The 24,197-nt window shown below is 51.5% G+C and overlaps 1 protein-coding gene across 1 annotated transcript in view; it reads right to left on the bottom strand.

The window, feature by feature from the left end:
• ELAVL1 (ELAV like RNA binding protein 1) overlaps window positions 1–24,197 on the bottom strand; it is a 38,723-nt gene that overhangs the window by 2,883 nt on the left and 11,643 nt on the right. Inside the window, 4 exon segments of the mRNA NM_001195334.1 lie at window positions 2,003–2,228; window positions 7,396–7,549; window positions 11,382–11,485; window positions 21,821–22,008. Coding sequence (NP_001182263.1) covers window positions 2,003–2,228; window positions 7,396–7,549; window positions 11,382–11,485; window positions 21,821–21,992 — 656 coding nt within the window. The 5' untranslated portion in view covers window positions 21,993–22,008.

Below are 24,197 nucleotides of genomic sequence, written 5' to 3'. Positions count from 1 at the left end.
AGGCACCCATGTATCTGCATGAGCTGCTTTTCAGTGAGAGCCGGAAAGAGATTATGACTTCATTTCCTTCAAGTTTTGTAGGCTCTGGACCCAATTTATTGTAGTTAACTAAATCTTTATGTAGCTATTATACTGAAAATAACCTGAGGCAATATTTTACTGTTTTTTATTGAGCCGACTCTCATTCTTATTCATTCTTGTGAGTTTTCTCCTGCTGCTTGGAGCTGATTTCTTTTATCTCCACTGTCGTGAAACCCACCCCCATTCTTTCCTCTGATGGTACAAAAGAACTGACCCGTCCTTGATTTGGGGGCTTTTCCTGATGTGTAAACCCTCTCCTCTTCTGGGTCCTGCTTTCTCTTATTCTTAGCTTAGTCTGCCTTCTGGTGGCAAAACCTCCCTCTCACCCCCTTCCTTCTCTCTCTGGAAGTCACGATCCTTCTCTTGCATGACCTCCTCTGCACTTCCCTTCTCCCCTTTCTCTCCGCTAAGCTTCCCAGTTTGCCAGAGTTACTGGGTAAAACTCACTGAACTTGGCTGCCCACACATCCACCTGATCAGCAGTGATGCAGACCGTGCTATCTGCTTTTCGAAGCTGGATCTTAGCTCACTTCTGTCCAAAGATGCTTCCCCTGCCTCGCCTATAAACCAGATAAGACAATGAAGGAAAACCAGCTTTGGAACCTGAGCCGAGCTGAGAGCTCTGGATTACTGGACTGTGAAAATAAGAATTCAAAAAACTGGGCAGTTTCCATTGTGGCTCAGCAGAAACGAATCGGACTAGTATCCATGAGGATGCGCGTTCAATCCCTGGCCTCGTTCAGTGGGTTGGTGTTGCCATAAGCTGTGGTATAGGTCATGGACATGGCTCAGATCCCATGTTGCTGTGGTTGCGGTATAGGCTGGCAGCTGCAGCTCCAATTAGACCCTTAGTCTGGGAACTTCCATATGCTGCTGGTGTGGTCCTAAAAAGGAAAAAAAAAAAAAAAAAAAAAAAAACCCTTCAAAAAACGGCATCTGTGGAATTAAGCAGGGTGCTACCCAACCTCATTGCTTACAACACAGATGGGAAACCTGAAAAGTCACAGAGAAAAATCCTTAATATACCTAAGACGAGCCCTCATGCCACTGCTTGAGGCTCTGCTGGAAACCAAACAGAATAGCCCTACATTGGGATCTTGGCTGTTCACAAGGCAATAACGCACTTGAGTTTAGACTCTACTCGTGTCCATTCTACTAGATCCGGGCAACTAGAATAATTCTATATGGAAAGATTAAGGGAGGCAGGAAAACGGTTCACCTCTAGAACAGAGGCATGTACTAGTAAAACACCAAATGACTCCATAAGGTAGGTGTATGAGAAAGGTTTGCCTTAAGGCTGCTGATCGAATGTCTAAAACCTGTTTAAAACGCTGGAAGGAGAATGGCCCATAAGGCTGCCTCTTTTCTCTCCTAGATTTGGATGATATCTTTAAACTCATGGGTCCACTCGCATGTCACTAGGAGCTGCACCATTGTGGGTGGGTGGGTGGGTGGGTGGGTGGGTGTGTGTTTAGGGCCGCACCCATGGCACATGGACACATTCTTAGGCTATGGGTTGAATCAGAGCTGCAGCTGTCAGCCTACACCACAGCCACAGCAACATGGGATCCCAGCCACATCTGTGACCTACACCACAGCTCACAGCAATGCCAGATCCTTAACCCACAGAGTCAGGCCAGGGACTGAACCCCCATCCTCATGGATACTAGTAGGGTTCCTTACCACTGAGCCACAATGGGAACTCCTGCACCATCTTTCTTATTCCAGTTAAAGACAATGCTCGAATGGAAATAAACTGCTTTCATAAAGATATCTTTCTGAGGCAGGTGGGGGACACAGAGACACAAAATGGTTGTGAGTACGACTTTCTGATATGATCAGCCCAGTGCGCCCAGGGCTCTGCACGGCTGAAAAGGGTGCCTTCAGCCATGGTGGGAAGAGCGCCGCCCTCCTGACCCACCTGAATCTCTGCGCCTGGTGATGCACGGGGCCTCCGAACCGTCTAGCTGGCGAGTGGTACAGCTGGGACAGCAGCGCCACGTTTTTGTTCTGGTTGGGATTGGCTGCAAATTTCACTGTAATGGGCTCGGAGGAACCTGGGGGTTTATGACCATTGAAACTGGTAATTGCCTCTTCTGCTTCCGACCGTTTGTCAAACCGGATAAACGCAACCCCTCTGGACAAACCTTTTTAACAAATCAACAAAAATGGAGTTAGGGGGAAAAAATGCAAGGATTGATCTTTTTAAAACTGAAAAGCAAAGGTCAAGTCAGTCAGCTTACTGTGGTTCAAACTGGATGCTTGGTTATTGAGATAAACAAAAATTAAACCTAAATATGGAAACATGAGCAAATGAAAAACGACTAATAAAAGACTAAGGTTTCAGACTTTCTTCTGAGTTGAAGCAACGACTCCAGTCTTAGCGTCAAGATACTTTGACAGACACTCCAAATCTCTCTTAGAAGAGATTATATCCTCCATCACTACTTCGCTGCCAGGTGCTCCCTGCAGCATGGATGCTTGGCGTGCTGAGGAGCGGGCAGGCAACAAGGAATTCTCCCTGGGCTCTGGGGCGCCCCCTCCCTGGCCTGCCTGACCACCAGGTTCCTACCCCAGTCAGGCCTTCACAGCCTGTTACCCTCCCGGCTAGACTGACAAAGTCCCCGTTTGCTCAGCCTCTTTCATCCCTGAAGGGTGTGGCAACTTAGTAACCAAGCCCCACCACTGACAGCTCTTTCCTGGCACAACACCTCACTCACCTCTTGGACATTCCACTGCAAGGTCGTGGTACCTCCTGTGAGCCCCAAATTGCCCCCAGAATCAACTGAGGCCACTCGATCTCTTCTGAGAAAACTGCTCAGGCACACACAACGCTGCTGACCCTCACCCACAGACTCCCTGGCGGCCTAAAGGTCCCTGCCTCGGGCCCGCTCCATACCTGCGTGGGAAGGGCCAGGGCCCTGTCACCGCTTCCAGCTGCCTTGGGAGAGCACCTTCTCTTGACACCTGGACTGAGCCACCCAAAGGTAACCCCCGGTCCTGCTGTAACCCCACCCCTTAACAGAGTAAGAACGTGGCCCGGGACCAGGCTACCTAAGTCCAAGGCCCACCTGCTGAAGGCAGGGTCAGGTCAACCCTACAAAGTGTGAGACCCAAGCAAACCAGAAGTGGGAAGGCTCAGTCACTCTCCACCTCCCATGTGTCCACGTTCTGGGTCTGGGGGGAATGATGGGGGGCCCTCATCTCTCAAAGAACTTGAGGAATGGAGTGGGGCTGGAGTGAGGATGCAGAGCCACGGAAAAGGACCGGCTCCTCTGGGGAGAAGAAATGGGTCAAATGTGAAGGTGGCAGCTGAGGGCCAGCCTGGGCTGGAGGCATGGTATGCCCTGGTCAGGGAGATGGTCCTACCCTGGACTCTCTTGTTGGCCACTGCCCGTCACAGACTCTCCTAAGTTGCATTTTCCTCTCTAGCTATAAGCCTTTAGCACATGGTGAATGACAATGATCAGAGAAGAAGAGCCCAGGGCCTTGGGCGGCCGGCTAAGTGGGTGGGAGGAACATCCCCCAGTCAGCTCCCATGTCCTGGCACTTTCCCTCACCATCTCCCACAGGGTCCATCAGTGGTCCCCAGGATGGGCACAGGGCATGGGTCTTTCCAGCTGGCCCTGAGGCCTCAGAAAGACTCAGGCACACCAGGCAGATGCAGAGATGACAACTGTCATTGCAAGGTGCCATCACCCCCTTCTGGGCCTAGAATCCCATGCTCTGTCCTGACTTGGATGTGACACTGCAGGCCCCATTTGGACAGGCAGAGAGCGAGCGCTAAGGGGCCCTTGGGGCAGGGATCTTCCTTTACAACTGTAACATACCGTGGACACCCCTGCCTAGTCCTACAGCACATATTCCAATTCTCCAACTGGAAAACTTCCTCTTCTGGTGGCACCTCTAGCATGAGCATGGACAGGACCGTGGGAGGCCTCCCCACATTGGCTCCATGACTGTTTAAATACGAACTTAAAATTGACAGAGCCGGAGTTCCCGTTTTGGTGCAGCAGAGACGAATCTGACTAGGAACCATGAGGTTGCGGGTTCGGTCCCTGCCCTTGCTCAGTGGGTTAATGATCCGGTGTTGCCATGAGCTGTGGTGTACGTTGCAGACGTGGCTCGGATCCTGCGTTGCTGTGGCTCTGGAGGAGGCCGGCGGCTATACTCCAATTCGACCCCTAGCCTGGGAACCTCCATATGCCGTGGGAATGGCCCAAGAAATAGCCAAAAAAAGAAAAAAAAAAAAAAAAAAAATTTCAGCTCAGAAGGAACATCTGAAAACAGGTAATTGGATTACACTGTTTTTATTTTATGTATGGCACCAACGACAGCTTAGACAGCTGGGGACCTGAATGAAATCTAACTGCAGGCAAATACTGCTGGAAGCTGTGGCTGGCTGGCTTCTCCAGAAAGCTGCCTGCAGAAGAAGACGGTGCCACTCTACTTATAAAGACCCTGTGATCAAGTAGAGAGAGTGTGTGCAAGTGTGCTTTCCCTGTTTGGCTTTGTAAAATGATTATCAAATGAAAACCACCTGAGTGAAATGAAGAAAACCTGAATAAGAACAAGAGAATGTTATTTAAAGTGAGGGATATAAACTCACTTAATGATTTGATGAACGTATACTTTTTGAGGATGGCTGCAGCTTTTTTTTTTTTTTTTTTTTTTTTTGCGGGGGGGCAGGGCACATCCTCAGCATATGGAGGTTCCCAGGCGAGGGGTCTAAGCAGAGCTGTAGCTACCAGACTACGCCACAGCCACAGCCACACCAGATCTGAGCCACATCTGCTACCATCTGCAGCACCACTGAGCAATTCTAGATCCTTAGCCCACTGAGTAAGAACAGGGATCGAACCCAAGTCCTCATGCATACTAGTTGGGTTCATTACCACTGAGCCACAATAGGAACTCATGGCTGTGTTTTTTCCAAGGGTTTTTAGACTTTTTCTTGATTCTAAAAGAGACCGATAAATGGCAATCTCTAGATGAGTCAACTATTCATCTCACAATTAAAATGTATAAAGAAGCAAAGAAATTAAAAATAAAAGTTTTGTCAGCTCAGGAGGTTAAGACTTTTTAAGAGCATTTTCCTGTTTCTTTATGAAAAGCACAACATACGAAGGTAAACTTGATACATGAACGTGCTCACCGCGCCATTCTCTGCCCGCCGCCCTGGGTCCACAGGGCCCCAGTGGCCTCCTCTGGAGCAGAGAGAGGGAACGGAAGCCCACAGTCCTGATGGCTCACCTTTTTACCCTCCAGTTTGACACCTGGGGCGAGGGGAGGGCTGTAGAGGGAGAAGCCCCTGGGACCCCCCATGGCCTCCTTCCCCCGCCCTCTCACGAAGCTCCTGAAGACAGATAGCCATGTGGGCTAGGGGTCCCAGTTCCTTTGCGGAAGTGGCAGAAGCTGGCGAGGAGGCCTGAAGGCACAACCCTGTGCTCAATGCTGACCCTGGGAGGCCACCCCGAGGTGCCCCCAAACTCTGGGATGCACCAGCCTTGCAGCGGGAAAGGAGGCAAAATCCCCAGGAAATGGGCGAGGGCACTGTCTGCGGGAAGGACCTCCCTCATGATGGTGGGTACAAAAGCTACATGTCCGGAAGCGTGTTCTTAGGGCAGGGGTGGGGATGGGGACACGGGACAGAAGACTCCAACTTAAGAACTGGGCCCTGCTGGGGGGTGCTGGGCTAGAGAGACGAGCACAGGCATAGCTGTACACACAGCATCAGGAAAAAGCAGGGCCAGGAGGTGGAATGTGGGTGGGTGATCACCTGCTCCGGGTCTCTAGACAGCCCACTCACATGCTTCTAGGCCGGTGGGGCTGGGAATAAATACATGCGCTGACCAGCTGACTGGATCACTCTCAGCTGGAACTTGAAGATAAGGAAGGGGGACTTTAGGGACCATAGGAAGCCACTCTGGGGCTGATCAGGGGCTTACAGCAAGTATATGGCATCTTCCCTTTACGACACCCCCCACCCCAGAGTCTAAATGCAGAATGAAGATGGCTGGGTGCGTGGGGTCCATGTCTTTCCGGCACAGCTTGAAGTCAGAGTGCGTGACTGCACCGGGCTACAGGGATACCCATAGCTGCCACCAAATGCCTACGACCTGCATCTAGGGACCACTCTCAAGAAGTCCTTCTTCTCAGGCCCCTGAGTCCTGTCCACACCTCCTCAGGTCAGGCCCCAGCCCACGACTGCGGCCTTGGGTTGCAGGCAGGACGAAGCCAAGCTTCCACAGCTGGGACAGGAAAAGGGAGAGCAGATGACAAGACTGTGGGTCCCAAAGCACACAGCGTGGGGGGGGGGGGAATGCAGAAAAATGTGCGCACACCTCCATCCCCGCCTGTCATAGGCCGAGAAGGCCCTGCCCGCCTGCAGCCTCCTGGGATGCTGTTAGTCTCAAAGGGGAGGTCACCTCAGAGCTACGACTGCCTGAGGCCCAACGACCCAGTGTTTGTCTGACTACCTCAGCCAAAGGGGCGGTGAACACAGTGTGGGAGGAACAAAATTCAACTGAAGACAATTCCGCCAGCTTCACTAAACTCCGTGAGCAGCAATCTTTCTTTCTAGTTTGTCAGCAAATTCCCATTCCTGCTGAGAACAGAGCCGAGGAACCCCAGAGCAGGGCCATCTAAGGTCACTGCTCCCAAGATGGAGCCAGGCTGGGGCTGAAGCCAGGGGGCAGGTGGCCGCACAGTGAGGGGCTGCCTTGGGGGGGCTCAGCTCAGCGGTGCCTGGCTGCTTCAGACAAAGCCTGGGGCCCACGCTGCTCCTGTCCTGAGCCGAGAGGACCAGAGAGGGGCTGGTGAAGTCACGGGAATTACCAGCAGGAGCAAGGCACTGGCACTGAGCTCTGAGTTTTCAATGTGGTGCCTGAGGGGGTGCATCGAAACCAAGGAGACTGAGGAACGGCTCCTCAGAAACAGTCACCCTCGGAGCCTTGGGGCAGTAGAAGGTGGGGACTCTGGAGCCTCTGGACCTCGATTGTGGACTACCTCACACACACACTACTGCCTGCAGAAAGAAAGGCAACCTTCGAGGTCAGGCTGGGACACGTGGGTGCCTGCAGGAAGTGCCAGAATCTCTTGGTGTTTTCACCAAAAAAGACTGGCCTAACGTTTTATGTCAGGGGCTGCTCTTAGGCATTTCACCTCCCCAGCCTCATAAAACAAAAGCCAGTATCTTCTGTCCTCACTGGGGGAGTAACTAATGACATTTAAGATCAAAAAGATCTATCTTCTCTAGAAGGCCTGGCCCAGGCCTGGAGGAAAACCTCACTGTGTCCCGGGCACTCGCCGTACCTGTGGTCTGATCCACGAGGACCCGGGAGTTGATGATTCGTCCAAACGGAGAGAACATGTCCTCCACGTCCTTCTGGGTCATGGTCCTCGGAAGCCCGCTGATATACAAGTTGGCATCTTTGATGACCTCTGAGCTTGGGCGAGCATACGACACCTTGAAAACAAAAGCGCTCGCTGGTGTTAGGGCAGGTGTGTGACCAAAGCATCAAGGGAGTGTGTTAAATTTTTGGGTGAGGAAAAGCCAACCCCACGGAAGGAGGTCACGCAAATGTCGTCAACCGCAGCGGTCTGTGTGGGCAGCTCTCTATAGGCCAAGCAGGGGCCCGAGCGTTTGCCCCGATGAGGCAGACATTACCATTTCAGCAGAGTCAGAGGGTTCACAGCTGATTGGTGGCAGGGCAGGGAGACCACCCCTGCTGCCTGTTCTCCTACCATGGTCTTAGGCCTCCCTGGACAGTGACCCTGGCTGGGAATGGGACCTGGTCCTGCCTGTGAGGCACCTGGGTGCTGCTGGGAGTGTGACACCCATTTGCCAACAGGCAAACTCGCCACAGGAGCCCAGACAGGGCCCCAGTGTTGGGGGGAGCACACGCAAGTGTTCAACATTAAATGGCACCATGCTTTGGGGGTTTATGTTTAGCAAAACTGAAGGCTAAAAGGAACTTTTACAGTAGCTTAGATAAAATGATGCAAGCATGTGGGGCTCATGGCAAGGAAAGGTCTTTGGTGCTCTCCCAGGTTGGGGTGATGGCTGTGTGGACCCTGCAGGTCAAAGAGAGATGGGAACAAGGCCAGAGCCCTGCTGGGAAGTAGCAGCTGGGACAAAGCCTCCTGTTCACAAGGGGGCGGCCTCAGGGACAGGACTCAGTCACACCCATGGAGGTCAGAACCAAGTCAGGAGGCTGGGAAATGAGGAGGAGGCAGAGAACTGTGTGCTCAGGAAGGGTGGGGCCTCAGACCTGGGCTGAATGTTCTCTCTGGGAGTCACACAACTGAGACCGTAACATGGCACAAACACGACCTCTCAGGTGTCACTAGGCAGCACAAGAGCACAGATGACAGGTGTGTTCTCACAATGCTCAGGCCTGCCAAGAAGTGCAGAGGTGTAGTCCTACATGCCAAGACACACACACACACACACACCTCTTTATTCATGTGTTTTCTGACTCCCAAACATTCGAGAAGCACCTGTGACATTCCCCAGAAAAGGAGATGACGGACATCTCCTTTGCCTGCAAAGCAGAATGCAGTCCAGCGGGAGAGACAGCCAATAAAAGGAGAAACTGTGCACAGTGGTCAGAGCCCAGCTCCATCCACAGAGAAAATGGGGCCTGTGGAGGTGAGCGTCAGAGGATAGTGGGGCTGACATTCCCTGGAAGCTCCCCTGTGCTGCATCCAGGCCTGGGGCACCTTGGTGAGGTCTGTGGTGCAGGCGCTTTGGGGACACTCAATGATGTGTTCAAGACCTGGGGAAGGTGCAGCACTGCCTCACAGAGCCTCCCCGGCCAGCTGGGCGTAGTCACACTCCTCGACTTCCAGGTAGAAGGTTGGCTCTCTCCCTCTTCCATCTGGACCTAAACTTTCCAGGTCATCAACCAGCCCCACACCCTGCTCAGACTCCTGCCAGAGGGTGTCAGTCCAACTGTTTGTTGTCCAGTTTTACCAAATGCTCCAGCGAGAGGCGTCAGATTTCAGGCAGGATGGCTGAAGGAGGGAGGCAGGTCAGGATCAGGCTGGGCCAGTAGAGAGCTGCCTCCTAGGATCATCATGTCTGGCCCCTTGCAGATTTGTCACAGGCTGTATCTGGGGTCTGCCTTTGGCTTTTGGTGGAGGACACTGTGGGAAAGAACATTCCCAAACCAGCACCAGGGGAGCATCATGGAGGCCGGCACTGACCACGTGTGTGACTGTCCTCTAATAAAGCCCTACAGAGGAAGTGTTTTCAGAGCCAAATGTACTTCAATTCCTTTCAGCACAAGTGTCTTTAAGGACCTTGATGACCACTGAAGCTTTCCTTTTCTCTTCAGCCACTGTCAAGTTTAGAGTCAAATCAGAATCTGAGGAGACTGCACCAGAGACCCAGCATGTGGCAGGTGTGCGACAGCACAGCAGGTAGGCCTGGGACCTGCTCTGAGATGTTAAGCCTAGAACCCTCTTTTCTAAGCTCCTGGTGTCATCTGCTCCTTTTCCTCAATGAGGTCCACTGTCCTGTTCTTGGGAAACATTCCTGAGGGGTTTTTGAAGAAGAAGGGATTTTTGAATTATGTTCTCACACAAAGTCAGATGTCGGAGTCCTAAGCCCCAGTATCTCAGAATATTGACCTCAGGCAGAAATAGGATCCTTATCGATGTAATTAGTGAGGATGAGGTCAAAGTGGAGTAAGTTCCCCTTGTGGCTCACTGGGTTAAGAATCCGACTGGTATCCACAAGGACTTGGATTCGAGCCCTGGTCTCGCTCAGTGGGCTAAGGATACAGTGTTACTGTGAGCTGTGGTGTAGGTCAGCAGCTGCAGCTCCGATTTGACCCCTAGCCTGGGGACTTCCATATGCTGTGGGTGTGGCGCTAAAAAAAAAAAAAAAAAAAAAAAAAAAAAGTGGAGTAAGATGGCCCCAAATCAATGACTGGGGTCCTTATAAAAAGGGGAAATTTAGACATAGATAGGCACTCAGAGAGAAGATATGAAGACAGAAACTGGGTGATGCTTCTATAAGTTGAGGACTGTCCAAGATTCAGTGACCGCCAGATGCTGGGAGAGGAGCATGGGACAGATCCTCCTTCACAGCTCTTGGGAGGAACCTGGATCTCGGACTTCTGGTTCCCAGAACTAGGTGTGAGGATCTGGCAGAGGCAAAGGCTCAATAGGACACAGTGGCTTCAGTTTGAGGAGATGACTGGTGGACTTGTCTCAGGAACGAGGGCTGACTCCCCGGGTCTGGAGGCGAGGGGTGGTGGGCACAGTACTGAGGGACTGCGGCAGGAAGTCCCGCTTGGGGTGGGGAGGTGGCATCCTCTCCAGGATGGCTCAGCAGGGAGCAAAGGTCGGGAAAACCCAAGGTGAGTCCAGGTGTGGGCAGAGCCTGAAATAAGACACTTGGGAGTGGGGAGGAGGTGGGGCTCTGAGCTGAGAAAAGGAGGGGGTGGTCTGCAGTGGCAGGTTGAGAGGAGCAAGCAGGCCGGGGAAGCTGTCCTGTGAGGCCTGGATGACTCACAAACTCATCCTAGGAAGACACTGCAGTCCCTAAACTGGGAATGACAGTGGTGACGATCTGCCCAAGACGTCCCCAGGCTGTACTGCAAGGCTTCCTCAGTCCTCTCAAATGAGCAGGAAGGCTCCCCACAGTACACAGTGCCCCCATGCACCTCTGCGACATCTACTTCTGCATGTACACATGCATGCGTATGCGCACGCACACACACACCCCCAGTGCCACGAGGGCACGAAATTTGTTTTTGATCACTGACCGACACAGAGCAGGCACTCAGTAAACATTTGCCACATGAATGTTGAATGCACTGACGAGAAAAGAACTGCAACTGGCTGTGCCGGGGCAGGAGGCCTGGGCAAGAGGCAAGACGGATGCCACCACTATAGCAATAACCAGGAGGTAGTGAGCAGGAGGTAGTGCTGGCCAGATGCCTGGGTCGGGTGCTGCATGAGGACGGGAGCACCGTGGTTGGGAGGGGGCTGCCCCTACCCAAGTCCTTTGTGGGGCCCCTCCCTTTGCTGGCGGGGTTGAGGACATGATTCAGAGGCACAAGGCCTGGGACTATCACCACTCAACAGGCATCTGACAGGTAATGCCTCAATTCTGAGCAGACAGGATGCTCCCCAGATGCCCTTAAAGTGCCAGGCCCCTGAGGAGTGACTGTGCTAATGGTGCGGTGATGGTGCCTGTGGGGTAAGGTGGTCCCTCACTCAGGCCAGGGCTCAGCGCAGACCCCTGCACAGCCAGAAGGAAGGGGATGGTGATCGCAGCTCTTTACCTTAATGGTCTTTGACTGGAGCCGCAGGCCATTCAGCGTGTTTATTGCTCTCTCTGCGTCCTTTGCAGTCACGTAGTTCACAAAGCCATAGCCCAAGCTGTGTCCTGTGTGAGACAACAAGGGGACATCAGTAAACCACTGAGAGCCAGTGAGCGAAAGAGTGAGATGGGGAGGATGAACGGGACTATGTCCAAGGGGGCTCAAAAGGACAAGACCAGAGAGAAGATCAAGAAAAGACGTGAGAACTCCAAGGGCCAGGGCCTCTGGGAAGGAAGTTAGAGATAACGGTTACAATCTATGTTGATGGTTTATTCACCACGCTTCCTTGGCAAACTCTTACATTTTTCACAAAGAAGAAATGCTATTTTCCTAATTTTAAAAAAGTTTATTTAATAAGAAATGCTTTGTTACTGAGAGCATCCTGGGTAGCCCATCACAAAGCCCTGAGGAGGATCTGTCCCACTGGTGCCAGCTGCTGGGTGCGGGCTCTGAAGAGGCTGGGTTTAGATGGAGGAGGAGGACGACCACAGAGTGGACAGGACAGGACAGGACCGACGGGTGGGAGAACTCAGTGAGGAACAGCTGTGAGAGTCTAGGCCACTCCCATCCCCAGAATGGGAAGGCCTGCTGGGCTCTGGCGCCACCCAGTGTCCACTCCCTGCACTTCCTGAACCTGAAACTCAGCTGGGGGAAGAGGAGATGGAAGCTCATGCTTCACCTACACAGCTCTGGCCAGGGGGCCCCCCTTGGCAGCAGCTTCCACAGTGACAGAATCATCAGCTGAAGCCTGGAGAAGTCATAAGGCATGTGCAAACCTGAGTTCTTCCCCAAGAAATCCAGGGTTACAGGCACGATGTCCCCAACTTCTTGGCAACTGTTCAGAAGAGGCGGGAGTGACCACCAACTGGCTACCACAGGAGGGACACAGCACTGCCAGGGAGGGGCTGTAGGTCCCTAGGAGGCCCAGAGAAAAGCCATGGATGACAGCTGGAGTTGAAGGAGCAGGCCCAGGGAAGAGAACTGCCACCAAGGCCACACCTTACCCACCCCTGCATCGTGTCAGTGCCTCCCCCCTTGCACTAGCCACCGCTCTGGGCACAGAAACAGAGGGTGAGAGGTGGACAGAGGCACCCCCGTCCCTGAGCTCTGTGCCATCCCTCTGTTGGATGGCAAAAACATGATGAGGCCTGAGCCAGGAGTCCTCATGGCAGATGTGCTGGCGTGGCGGCTGAGGAACCCAGGCCCGTTCTGTCCAATAGTGAGACCCAGTGGAGAGCCTAACCCAGTTTTGCCACTTGGAAACAAACAAATGAAAAGACTTATTTTTTAGATTTAAAGAGATATGATAAGATAATGCAGAGATCCCATATACGCCACACCCAGTTCCCCTATTAGTTATATCCTATCCTAGGAGAATACGCTTGAACCAGTACTGATACATGATTTTGAATTACAGTCCATATCTGATTCAGATCGCCTTAGCTCCTCCCTGATGTCCTTTTCTGTCCCAGGATGCCATCCACGATCCCATGTGACGTTTACTTGTTAAGTCTCCTCAGGCTCTTCCTGGCTGGTGTGAGTTTCTGACTTTTCTTATTTTTGATGGCCTTGACAGTTCTGAGGAGTGGTCAGGAATGCTGCAGAGTCTCCCTCAATCTGGGTCCGTCAGATGTTTTTCTCTTGGTCACACTGGAGTTCTAATGGGTTTTTAGGAGTAAAGACCACAGAGTGAGCGCCCTTCTCATGCCGTGACACCAGTGTGCATGCTGTCCACATGACTCATCGCTGATGCTGGCCTTGATCTCCTGGCCAAGGCGGTCAGCTTGCCAGGTTTCTCCCCTGTAAAGTTACCCTAGCCCCATGTGGAAGGAAGTCACTCCCCACAGCCCCCATGTAACAAGAGCCTTGTGGAGCTAGGCTCTCTCTAGGGCAGAGGAGCCACAAAAATTACTGGCAATTCTGCACAGGCCACTTTCTTTTTTAAAGAAACAAAACCGAAACTTGACCCTCCCAGATCCACATTTTTAACAAAACTCCACGGCTCTCAGAGCCTTGGTGGCAGGGCCCTGGACAGTGAGGACGCCAGAGCAGCAAGGCTGTGGGGCCCACTGAGCAGGAGTCAGAACTGCAGCTCAGAAGATGACACCAGCTCCAGGCCTGGAACTTCAGGGTCCTTGACTACAAATGTTAAAGCAGAGAATGCAGAATGTCTGGCATACGGATTCCAATCAAACTCCAGGCTTGCTGAGATTTTTACTCCTCAACACCTGCCCTCCAACCTCTCTCTGCCCGTCTCTTGCAGAGCCAGGCCATGGAGCCTTCCTGTCAGGCCCAGCTCCTCTGCCTCTTTCTGGTTGGCACCACCCGCATTCCAGTCTTCTTGTGTTCCTGTTCCTCCCACAGGCCAGTCTCAAGCCGGGGCCACCTGTCTCCGTAACTGGTGCTTCAGGTGCCCCAGGCCATGTTCCTGGTGCTTCAGGTGCCCCAGGCCATGTTCCTGTGCCTTCCGCTGCAGCTGGCTTCTCCTGGCCCATGAACATAGGCCCTGCCCAGCCTTAGTTGCTGATTCCTCCCTCCAGGTGCTTGGCGGCCTCTGCTCCCCTCCCCTGCTGGCCCTGTCAAGGCCACTCAACCTTCTGTCATCCACTCTTCCTGGGTGACTTCCTAGACTACCATGTGTGCCCATACCTGCCAATGTCACCTAAGAGGTCACACAACCTCAGACAGCCTCTGCCTCTTTTCTCAGACCTGTTCCCTCTCCAGTCTTCTCCCACAAGTATTAACTGAGCACCTACAACTTATCTGACATCATGCCAGGCTGGCTAGGGGGTTTCATGATAATCACTGAGGAGGATAATTCAGGCCTTAATGAAACTCACATTCTACTGGCCTGTGGGTCAGACAACCAACAAGAAACCAATGAAAAAGCCATCATAGGGATTACAAGGAGAATCTCTGTGGTGGTGTGAGAGGGACTAACAGGACAGGCCCATAGGAGACAGGGTGGTCAGAAGCACCCTTTGAGGAGGAGATGTCAGAAGACAGACCGGAATGGCTGGAGGCAAGCATTCCAGACACAAGAGCAAGAGCCAAGTCTCTGAGGCGGAGACAACTCTGGTGTGTTCCAGGAAATGAAAGGAGGCCACCTCAGCAGCACAAAATGAACAAGGGGACTGGTCCAGAGATGACTGCTGGGCGGACACCGGCCATAGTGGGGCCAAGGCCAGTGCAGAGACCATGGGGAGCCTGTGAGGTGGATGAGGTGTGAGACAGGGGCCAAGCGCCAGGGCAGGGGTGGAAGAAGGAAGAGCCACGAAGCGGACCTGTAGATGGGCTGATGCAGGAGGGAGCTCTGGGGGGCTGCGTGCCCAGGCCAGGACTGGCTCTGTCCCCCAGTTTGTTCTTCTCTCCGAGGTGGGCATCTATGTACACTGAGAGAGAAGTCGGGTGAGGAGTGAAGGGCAGTCCCTGGTTCTTATCCACTGGATGAGGTAGGAAATTAAAGGGCTTAACATAGTGCTGAGCACCCATCTCCACCCTTTCCTCCACCGTAATCTAATCGCTTTCAACTCTGGCTGCTTGTTAGAATCACCAGGGCAGCTGATAGAAACGATCACCGCCAGGCCACATCCTGGACCGGATGAAATCAGAATGAGGGTGGGGAGGGCAGGAGAGGGGACAGCTTCAGGAGCTGTGATTCCAGTGTTGAGCCCAGGTAGAGAACTGCCGCTGGAAGCGCAAGAGAAATGGGGCCCCCTGTGGTTATGCAGAGTCCCCACCTGATGGTCTGTGCTCAGAGCAGGCCTGCAGGAAGGCCCTCACTTCCCAAGCTACTGTTTCTCTTAACAGGGTCCACAAGCCACTCGGGGTAATGACAACTCCCTAGGGCCCTCCTCAGTCCAGGACCCAGGATGTCAGGCAGGAATGGAAAGGTGCACTTCAAAGCTCTTTATAGATGATGCTCCTGTTCCCTGGAGGCGGCAAGCCTGCCAGAGTCAGTGCCACAAAGGCAGGTCAGCTCCTGCCATCTCCCCCTTTGGGGCGATGAAAGACTAGCCCTGAGTGTGTGTGTGTGTGTGTCTGTCTGTCTGTGGGAGGGGGTGCGAGGGTGATCAAGGATGAGTTCAGACAGGGCACGGATCCTGCACAGGCTGTTGGGGCTTGAGAGTGAGGCCTGCAAGAGTCAGGGGTGGGGGCAACCAGATCGGGGATGGGAGCTATGGTAGAGCAGGGAGGGTGGGAGATGAGGGGAAGGACCCCTGGGACCAGTCTAGGGATGTGCGAGGGCAGCGCCACCCCCTGCCTCTGCCCAGCTCTCAAGTACGAAGAGCTCCTCAGCTCGGGTACTGACTTGCCCGGGCACCAGCACTGCCCTCCCTCCAGGAAGGTTCAAACACCCAGACTGGCTGAAACAGTGGGTCTGGCTGGGGTCTGAGATGCGTTTCTCCCAGTCCCCAGGTGCTGTTGCTGGTCAGAGGTGGGCCCCGGAGAGCCGCTGCCCTGGAGAAACCAAGGCTGCCTCCATGCCAAGCACTCCACATCCCTACTGGGTGACTCCTGGGTCAGTGCTCTTGCATTTGCAAATATCTCTCGCTCTTTTCAGACAACGGATAAGGAGGACTAAGAGATGATTCCATGGCGCTTCGCCTTGCTTTCACAGATCAGAGCAGGGCTCCTCACCCTGACCTGGGGTGCGCAGCTGAGGAAGGCAGGTGCCCCATGGACGAGGCCCTACTCTGCAACATGAAGGGTCAGGGCAGTTGAGTCCTTTCTCAAAAGATCCACAAGAGCTCAAGGGAAGATGTCCTTGAGGGAGAGAGACTGGGTCTTGGAGGTGGGGGGGATGAGTATATTAATTAGGCAATAAATACAAAATAGGAAATGTGCCAAAGGAAGGAAGATGGGCAAAGGACAAGAGGCCTTTTATTAAAAAAGGTTACAAACAGGAGTCCTTTTGTGGCACAACGGATTAAGGATCCGGCATTGTCACTTCGGTAGCTTGGGTCACTGCTGTAGTGTGGGTTCCATCCCTGGCCTGGGAACTTCTGTGTGCCTCAAGTTTGGCCAAGGGGAAAAAAAAAAAAAAAAAAAAGAGAGAGTACAAACAGCCAGTAAATATATGAAAACAGATGAACCTTACTAGAAATGCGAACTGCCACCAAGAGCAGATTCAGATGTCATTTCTTACTTAAGAGAAGAGGTGAGAAACCCTGCCCCGCCTAGGGGATGGCAGGGCTAAGCAGAAAGGTGTGAGAACTGAAGACCCCCCGGAGGGCCAGTTGGAGATATGGATCAAAAGCCTTTTGTTTGTTTATTTCTTTTGGCTGAGCCCATGGCACAAAGAAATTCCCGGGCCAGGGACTGAATCAGAGCCACAGGTGTAACAAGAGCCACAGAAGTAACACCAGATCCTTAACCTGCTGAACCACAAGGAGACTCCAAGAGCTTTTAGAAAGTATATGCTCTCCTGTCGGCCAGTTCATTTCCAGGAAGATTTCCTCTGGAAATAACCACTGAGCAAAGATTTGTGCCAGGAATGGAAAAACAGTTACAACCTGTTGTAAACTCACAACCTGCACAAAACAAAATACTATGTAACCACTGTGACCATGGAGAGACCCAGTGACAGGGAAAAAAGTGTTCAAAGATGTAGGAAGAAAAGTTTCCCTCAAAGCTCAGGGAGTATGAGTCCGTTTTGTAAAAGTACATGACTGCTCACGACCATATGTAAAGAAAAAAGACTGGAAGGACATGAACCAAAAAACTAACAGTGGATTGTGGATAATTTAAAATTTCCTTCCTGTTTGTCTCATGTTAAATTTTTCTCCGTAGGAACAAAGGTGATTCATATTAAGGGGAAAAAAAAACAGGCTGGGTATAGTGGAAGGGCTTTCCTACGGAGGGAACAGTATCAGCAAAATCACAAGAGTGTGAGAGCAAGGTGTGTCTGGGAAATGACAAGCAACTCAGTCCAGCCCAAGAGGAGGGTGAGTGGGGGTGCAGTGGCTGGGAATGAGGGGCCCGGGGTCTCAAGGAGACTTGGGAGCTGCAGGCAGGATTACGGATTTTATCCCAACTGGAGGTACAAGACAAGAGAGAGAAGCTGGATGTGCAGGTTGGGGACCAAGTGGCCAGTGTGACATAGTCCAGGAGGGTAGAGGCTGGCTCATGGTCCCCTATCAGCCATATGGCATCTGCAGAAGGGCTGGACACCAGGACAGAGAACAGGGCAGGGCTGCACAGTAAGGCTAGGTAGTGAGTGTGGGTGGAACAGGCAACAACAAACGTGTATCTCCAATGCAGGGGCCTGGCTGGCCAGAAATACTCTGAATCGTGAGGCCAGCGCATCAAACATTCCCAGCATCCCAGCCACCACCTTGTCCCCCACTCCTCCTATCACCAGTGCCTGGCCTGGTCAGCACTCAATAAATATTTGCTGAGTGAATGAATGTCCATGCTAATCTGCATTCTCCCCCAACCCCCATTCATTCATTCATTTATTCAACGAACACCAATTATGTGGCTACATCTGGGATACAATAGGGTCCCTGCCTCTGAGAACCATAAGGGTCTACTGGGCCAGAAAGTTCCAATTTCACTGCAGTGTGCAAACCCACACTGCAGATCAGTCTGACTGCTAGAAGAGTCAGGGGTTTATGGAAGCTGAGGGAAGAGGAAGTTTCTAAAAGGAGGAGACGGCCCTGGATCAGATCTGAGCCTCATTAGAAGAGGAGCATCTAATGCTGACTAGGTCAGGCCAGGAAAACATCTGAAAGCAAATGGGGCCCAGAAACTGAAGGGTTTTAAATCAGGTGAGTGACAGCGGACATTTGGTGTGTTGAAGAGATTCCTTTGCCAGGAGGAAAAGGAGTTAGGAGAATGGTCTGAAGGGAGCATGGGTGGCCCGTTAAGAGCCTAAAGTAATAGGGCAGGCAGAGGATGATGTGACCTGGTTTAGATGGTGGCAGAGGAGATGGAGGAAAAGGGGTGGAAGCATCCAGAAGGATGAGTGCCAGGGACATATGTCAAAGGTCAGGCTTAGATTCTGACTGGAGTCACTGAGTAGACAGTGGTGCCATCTGCTAAGATGGAGACCCTGGGAAACGAGCAGATGGCTTGTGGGAAAGTCAAGGTCAGCTTGGGAAACACAAGAGCCTGGAGCTCAGAACAACTTTCTGTTTGAAAGAGAAGGGGCCAAACTGAATATAAAGCTAAGCCCACAGTCCCCTGGTGGCTTCGGGTTAAGGATCAAGAGATGCCACTACCATGGCTTGGGTCACTGCTGTGGCACAGGTTTGTTCCCTGGCCCTGGAACTTCCACATGCTGTGGGCATGGCCAAAAAATTTAAAACTACGCCATGGGGGTGCATCTGCTCACCCCAGTGTTGGTTTAGGAAGAAGAGGGGGCTTAGGAATAGTCGAGGAGTGCGTAAGTTAATGGCTGGGAAAGAGCTGCTGGAGAGGCAGAGACAGGCCTCAGATGAAGGAGAAAGTAGGGGTGGGGGTTTATGGAAGCTGAGGGAAGAGGAAGTTTCCAAAAGGAGGAGACGGCCCTGTGAACAGGAGAGGAAGGACATCAGCTATAGTGGTTCTTACTCGGGGACAATTCTGTCCCCCAGGGGACACAAGGCAATGTCTGGGACATTTTTGTGGTTTTCGCACCTCAGAAGGTGCCACTGGCGTCTACCTGGTGGAGGCTAGGGATGCTGCTCAACACCCTGCAACGTACAGGGCAGCCATCCCACAAGAGTTATCCAGTTCCAAATGTTGGCAGTGCTCAAGTGCAGCAGCCTCGAGTTAGAGGGAGTCCCGGAATCTAGCAACGACTCTATTTGTTTACTTATTCTGTCTTTATAGGGCTGTACCCATGGCATATGGAGGTTCCCAGGCTAGGGGGTCAAATCAGAGCTGCAGCTGCTGGCCTACACCAGAGCCACAGCAACACCAGATCTGAGCCTCATCTGTGACCTACACCACAGCTCACAGCAATGCAAGATCCTTAATCCACCTAGTGAGGCCAGGGATTGAACCTGAGTACTCATGAATAATAGATAATAACAGTTACTGCTGAGCCATAAAAGGAACTCCAGGACTTTCTCATTTTTAATTTGTTGGTCACACCCATGGCAGGGAGAAATTTCCTGAGCCAGGAATCAAACCACACCACAGCACTGACAACACTGGATCCTTAACCTGCTGGGACACCTGGGAACTCCAAGAACTCTTTTAAGGACAGAGATTAGAGCATGTTTGAAGGCTGGCGGATGACTCTGGAAAGACCCAGAAAAGTGGGTATTTGCACAACTTGAGGTTCCTGCGATGCTGAGAAGGACAGGACAGAGGAGAAGGTGGCTGGGAAGCAGGAAGCAGTCGTCACCTGAGAAGAAAGGGGGCCTGAGTGGAGAAAACACGCTGAAATTGTTGTAGGCTGGGCTCGGGGTTTGGCAGGGGGGTGCGCCTGTCCTCGGGGATGGGAGACCCTCTCTGGGACGGGCCCTTGAGCCACGCTGGGGGAAAAAGCAATCAGAAGACCATAACCACATCCAGAGTGTCACCAGGGCAGTGTAATAAAGGACAAAAGGGAGTGACACGTGAGGTCACAGCTGGGGACCAGCCTCGAAGGAGTTTTCACACACCAGTGGGAGGATGAGAAAAGTGAATGCAACAGGTTTTCCATAAAGTTAAGTTCACTGAATTTAAAGAACCACTAGCAAGGTGTGGAACTGATATGCCAATCCAGGCCCGCCTACTCCACAACTCCTGGTGCACCACACTCACCTTACCCAAAAAGAGCAGGAAAAGTTTATTTCTGAACTGAAATCATTTCCAAATTACACTTTTGCTGCCTTCGTGGGTTCTCAAAACCAGTTCTCTCCGGACTGATCTCACCAAATCTAGGTGCTCCTATTAACATAGCTCACATTCCTTTGAAAACCACAACAAACCAAGAGACAAAGAAGTCAGGTAGCGAGAAGGCTGGCTCACAGAGCCTGTTGCCCTCGCTCAGGAATATCAGTGCTGCTGAACACTCCCTTCTACCAGAACATAAAAGGAGAAAAGCCAGACTTAGGAGCAGCGCAGGAGAATTTCAAAACCCCTCTGAACAAGGACTCTCTTATTAATCAAGGTGGTCTCCTGGAACTGGAGAGAGAGTGCTTTCTAGAACATTCCAACACTGTTCAATTTTGTGTGTATTACCTACAGTTCCTGTTTTGAAGACATTTATCAAATCGCAGACTCTCAGAAATGGAAGGGTCCTTAAAGAACTTTCAAGTTCAAAACTCCCCTCTGATGAACTAACTCCCTGCCCAGTAGCCAGCCAGCCTCTGCAGGAGTCATCCCAGGACAGGGACCTTCGTGTTATTGGCAAATGCTGAGAGTCAATGGAAGAGAACGATGGGTATATGGGGTTCAGTAATATTATTCTAATGTATATTGAAAATATAATAAGGTATTATTGTATTTACATAGTAAATATGGCTTTTTACTTAGCAAGTATTTTTTGGTGTAGGGAATCGCTATCCTATAAGCCCAGGTGGCAGCCAGAGCCCTCCCAAGAGGACTGGGCAGGGAGAAGGAAGGGAGGAGAAAGATGGAGAAGGGGAGGAGGGGGAGAGAGAGAAGGGCTCTCTAGAATATTCCCTCCTGGGGAGAAAAGAAACGACAAAGTGCTTCACAGCACTGGTCTCTGTGCATAAACCATGCCCTCAGAACAGAGGCCTCTCTAGGGGGAGAGATTTACCAGGTACCAGGCCTTCTGCAAGCCTTAGGAGGCAGGCAGTAGCAGGATGCAGAAGCCACCATCCCCACCTCACAGATGGAAACACTGAGGCTCAGAGGCTTCTGGTCACACTGAGACAGTGTGGGAGAGAAGGCCTCTGAGCTGGCCTGCCAACCCCACAGCCTGCCATGATCTGCTGCGCTGCTCCAGCCCCCGAAAGCTCAAGCCCAGCGTGTTTCAGACGTTCGAGAGGATAGTGTGACGGCAGTCAGTCAGAGTGGCCCAAACCTAACAAAGGTCAGCCTAGAGGAGACTCTGTTCTGCTGTGGGCCTGACCGTGTAGAGGGGAGACAGGGTAGGCCTTCCCCAAGCAGGGTGCTGGCCAGAGTCTCTTCTACACATGGGACCAGGCCGGCTTTACTCTCTGGTCCCTTTCAGCTCTCAGAGTGCTTCTGGTGTCTCATGTCCCCTCACTTTCCTTCCCCTCCCACCACCTCTGTCTTACAATGGACTTTTCCTCTTTTGGCACCCTATGGCCCATCTTACCCCAGCCCACTGGCAAAAAGAGAGATAAGATAAAAGGGAAACTTGTCAGCCCTCATTTCAAGGCTTCGGATCCTCTGTGCTGACGAATACTGCAGAGTTATAGGCAAAGAGGACAGTGCCTAGCGCGATGGCCGCACGTACCCTCTCTACAAAAACCTCTCTGGTTCTTTACCTGCGACTTTATCCCGAATAAGTTTTGCAGATTCAATTTCACCAATACTGCTGAACAGACTTCGTAACTCCTCCTGGGTCATGTTCTGAGGGAGGTAGTTGACAATCAAATTTGTTCTCCCGATATCATCCCTGCAGTCTTCGGCCATGTGGTCTTCATAACCATTAGACATTGTATTTTCTTAAGATCTGCAGGAGGGAAAAAAAGCCGAAGTCAGTCCCAGGTGCTGGAATTCCAATTTGCAGGCTATTAAGGCAACACTCATACTGCGTCTGCACTTAGGCATCATTCTTTTCAACACTGCAAGTTCAACTGATGTCCACACAAAAACCTGCATGTGGATGTTTATAGCAGCTTTATTCCTAACTGGCCCCGAACTGAAAGCAGCCAAGATGCCCTTCAGTAGGCAAATGGAGAAACACACACCAGTCATCTGGTATGTGCACACAATGGAGTGTTATTCTGTGCCAAAAGAAAGAAGCTGGGGGAGTTCCTGTTGTGGCTCAGTGGTAACAAACCTGACTAGTACCCATGAGGTCATAGGTTCGACCCCTGGCCTCGCTCAGTGGGTTAAGGATCTGGCATTGCCATGAGCTGTGGTGCAGGTTGCAGATTTGGCTCAGATCCCATATTGCTGTGGCTGTACGCAGGCGAGTAGCTGTAGCTCTGATTTGACCCTTAGTCTGGGAACTTTCATATGCTGTGGGTGCAGCCCTCAAAAGACAAAAAAAATAAAAATTAAAAAAAATAAATAAATAAAAAACAAACCCAAAACACAAACAAACAAAAAATAAGAAAGGAGCTAGGAAGCCACAAAGACGTGGAGCCTATGCCACTGCCATAGCAACTCAGAATCTGAGCCGCATCTGCAATCTACACCACAGCTCATGGCAATGCCATGATCGATCTTCTAAAAGCACCACTAGCTCTAGGTTTTGCTCACAGGCACTGCGGTGTAGCTGTCTACTCTAAGATGTCCTGTGTCACTGCCTCTAAAGAAGCAGGCACCCCATGGGGCTGAAATGTTATCACGAGAGAAAAACCCTGCTGCCCACAGTTGAGAGGTCTCAGGGGGCAGCCCACCCCTCTCTCCAGATTCCTACTGCCCAGCTCTGATTTTATGCTTCAAAATCCAGCGCCCAGTGTCAGGAGCATTTAGCCTCCTTTAATAACAGTCTTGCCAGTGGTTATATAAAAACCTGAACACACTTCCTGCTTAGGATTTCCTGCCTGCCCCAAGACAAGGAGAGAGGAATCGAGGAATCAAGTCTGGTTCCCTGTTTCCTGGTGGAGAACTTCAGTTCTTCTCTGCCTTTCCCCTTCTCACTTTCCACTCTTTCACTTGCTTCGGACAGTAAACCACATGAAAAATTAGTCCAATCCCCCAGCATTTCTTTTATTTACCTAAAAGTGTTTCAGGCTCCTTGCTCTTTACAAAACAGTTCAGCATCAAGAACCGTAACATAAAAGATAGGCCACATTAGACTTTCTAGGTTAAAAACTTCGGTAAAAGCATCTCTTTCTCTTTCTCTCTCTCAGACACACACACACACAGGCAGCAGCCTGGGAGAAAACACTACCAATCACCTTATTTAGACCCACAGTTCTCCCCCAGGGTAAGGCTGTCCCCACGGGACACTGGGTAGTGCCTGGAGACACTGCTGGCTCTCAAAACTGCAGGTGCTGGTGTGCCCCTGGCACCTAGTGGGTAGAGGCCACGGACACTGTTAAACATTCCACAAGGCACAGGACAGCCCCAGCAACCAAGAATTATTTAGGCCAAAGTGTCAATACTGCTGAGGTGGGAAAAAACTGATTTAGGGCACCTACAAATTAATAAGAAAAATCAACACATCACTAACAGAAAAGTAGACAAAGGATATAAGCTGCAACTAATAGATGCTGGCAACTTAAATAGCTAATAAGCCATGAAAAGAAGCTTAAGTTCATGAACAATGAGGAAAATGCAAAATAAAAAGAGAAACTACTTTTTGTCAGATTGGATGGAATACAACTCAGGATAGATAAAACCCAATGTAAGTAAGGATGGGGGGGGGGACAACCTTACACACAACTGATTGACTATGACATGGTACAACCTTTAGGAGGGGTAACAGGGCAGTGCCTTACAAAAAAAATTTTTGTTGTTGTTGTTTTTTAGGGCTGTACCCACGGCAAGTGGAAGTTCCCAGGCTAAGGGTCGAATCGGAACTGTAGCTGCCAGCATACACCACAGCCACAGCAACTCGGGATCTGAGCGTCTGCAATGCCAGATCCCCACCCGACCCATTGAGCAAGGCCAGGGATCAAACCTGCATCCTCATGGATCCTAATCAGATTCGTTTCTACTGTGCCACAAGGGGAACTCCCACTTACC

Source organism: Sus scrofa, chromosome 2, assembly GCF_000003025.6.
Source record: "Sus scrofa isolate TJ Tabasco breed Duroc chromosome 2, Sscrofa11.1, whole genome shotgun sequence".
Classification (NCBI taxonomy): domain Eukaryota; kingdom Metazoa; phylum Chordata; class Mammalia; order Artiodactyla; family Suidae; genus Sus; species Sus scrofa.
This window is presented reverse-complemented; position numbering and strand designations above follow the sequence as displayed.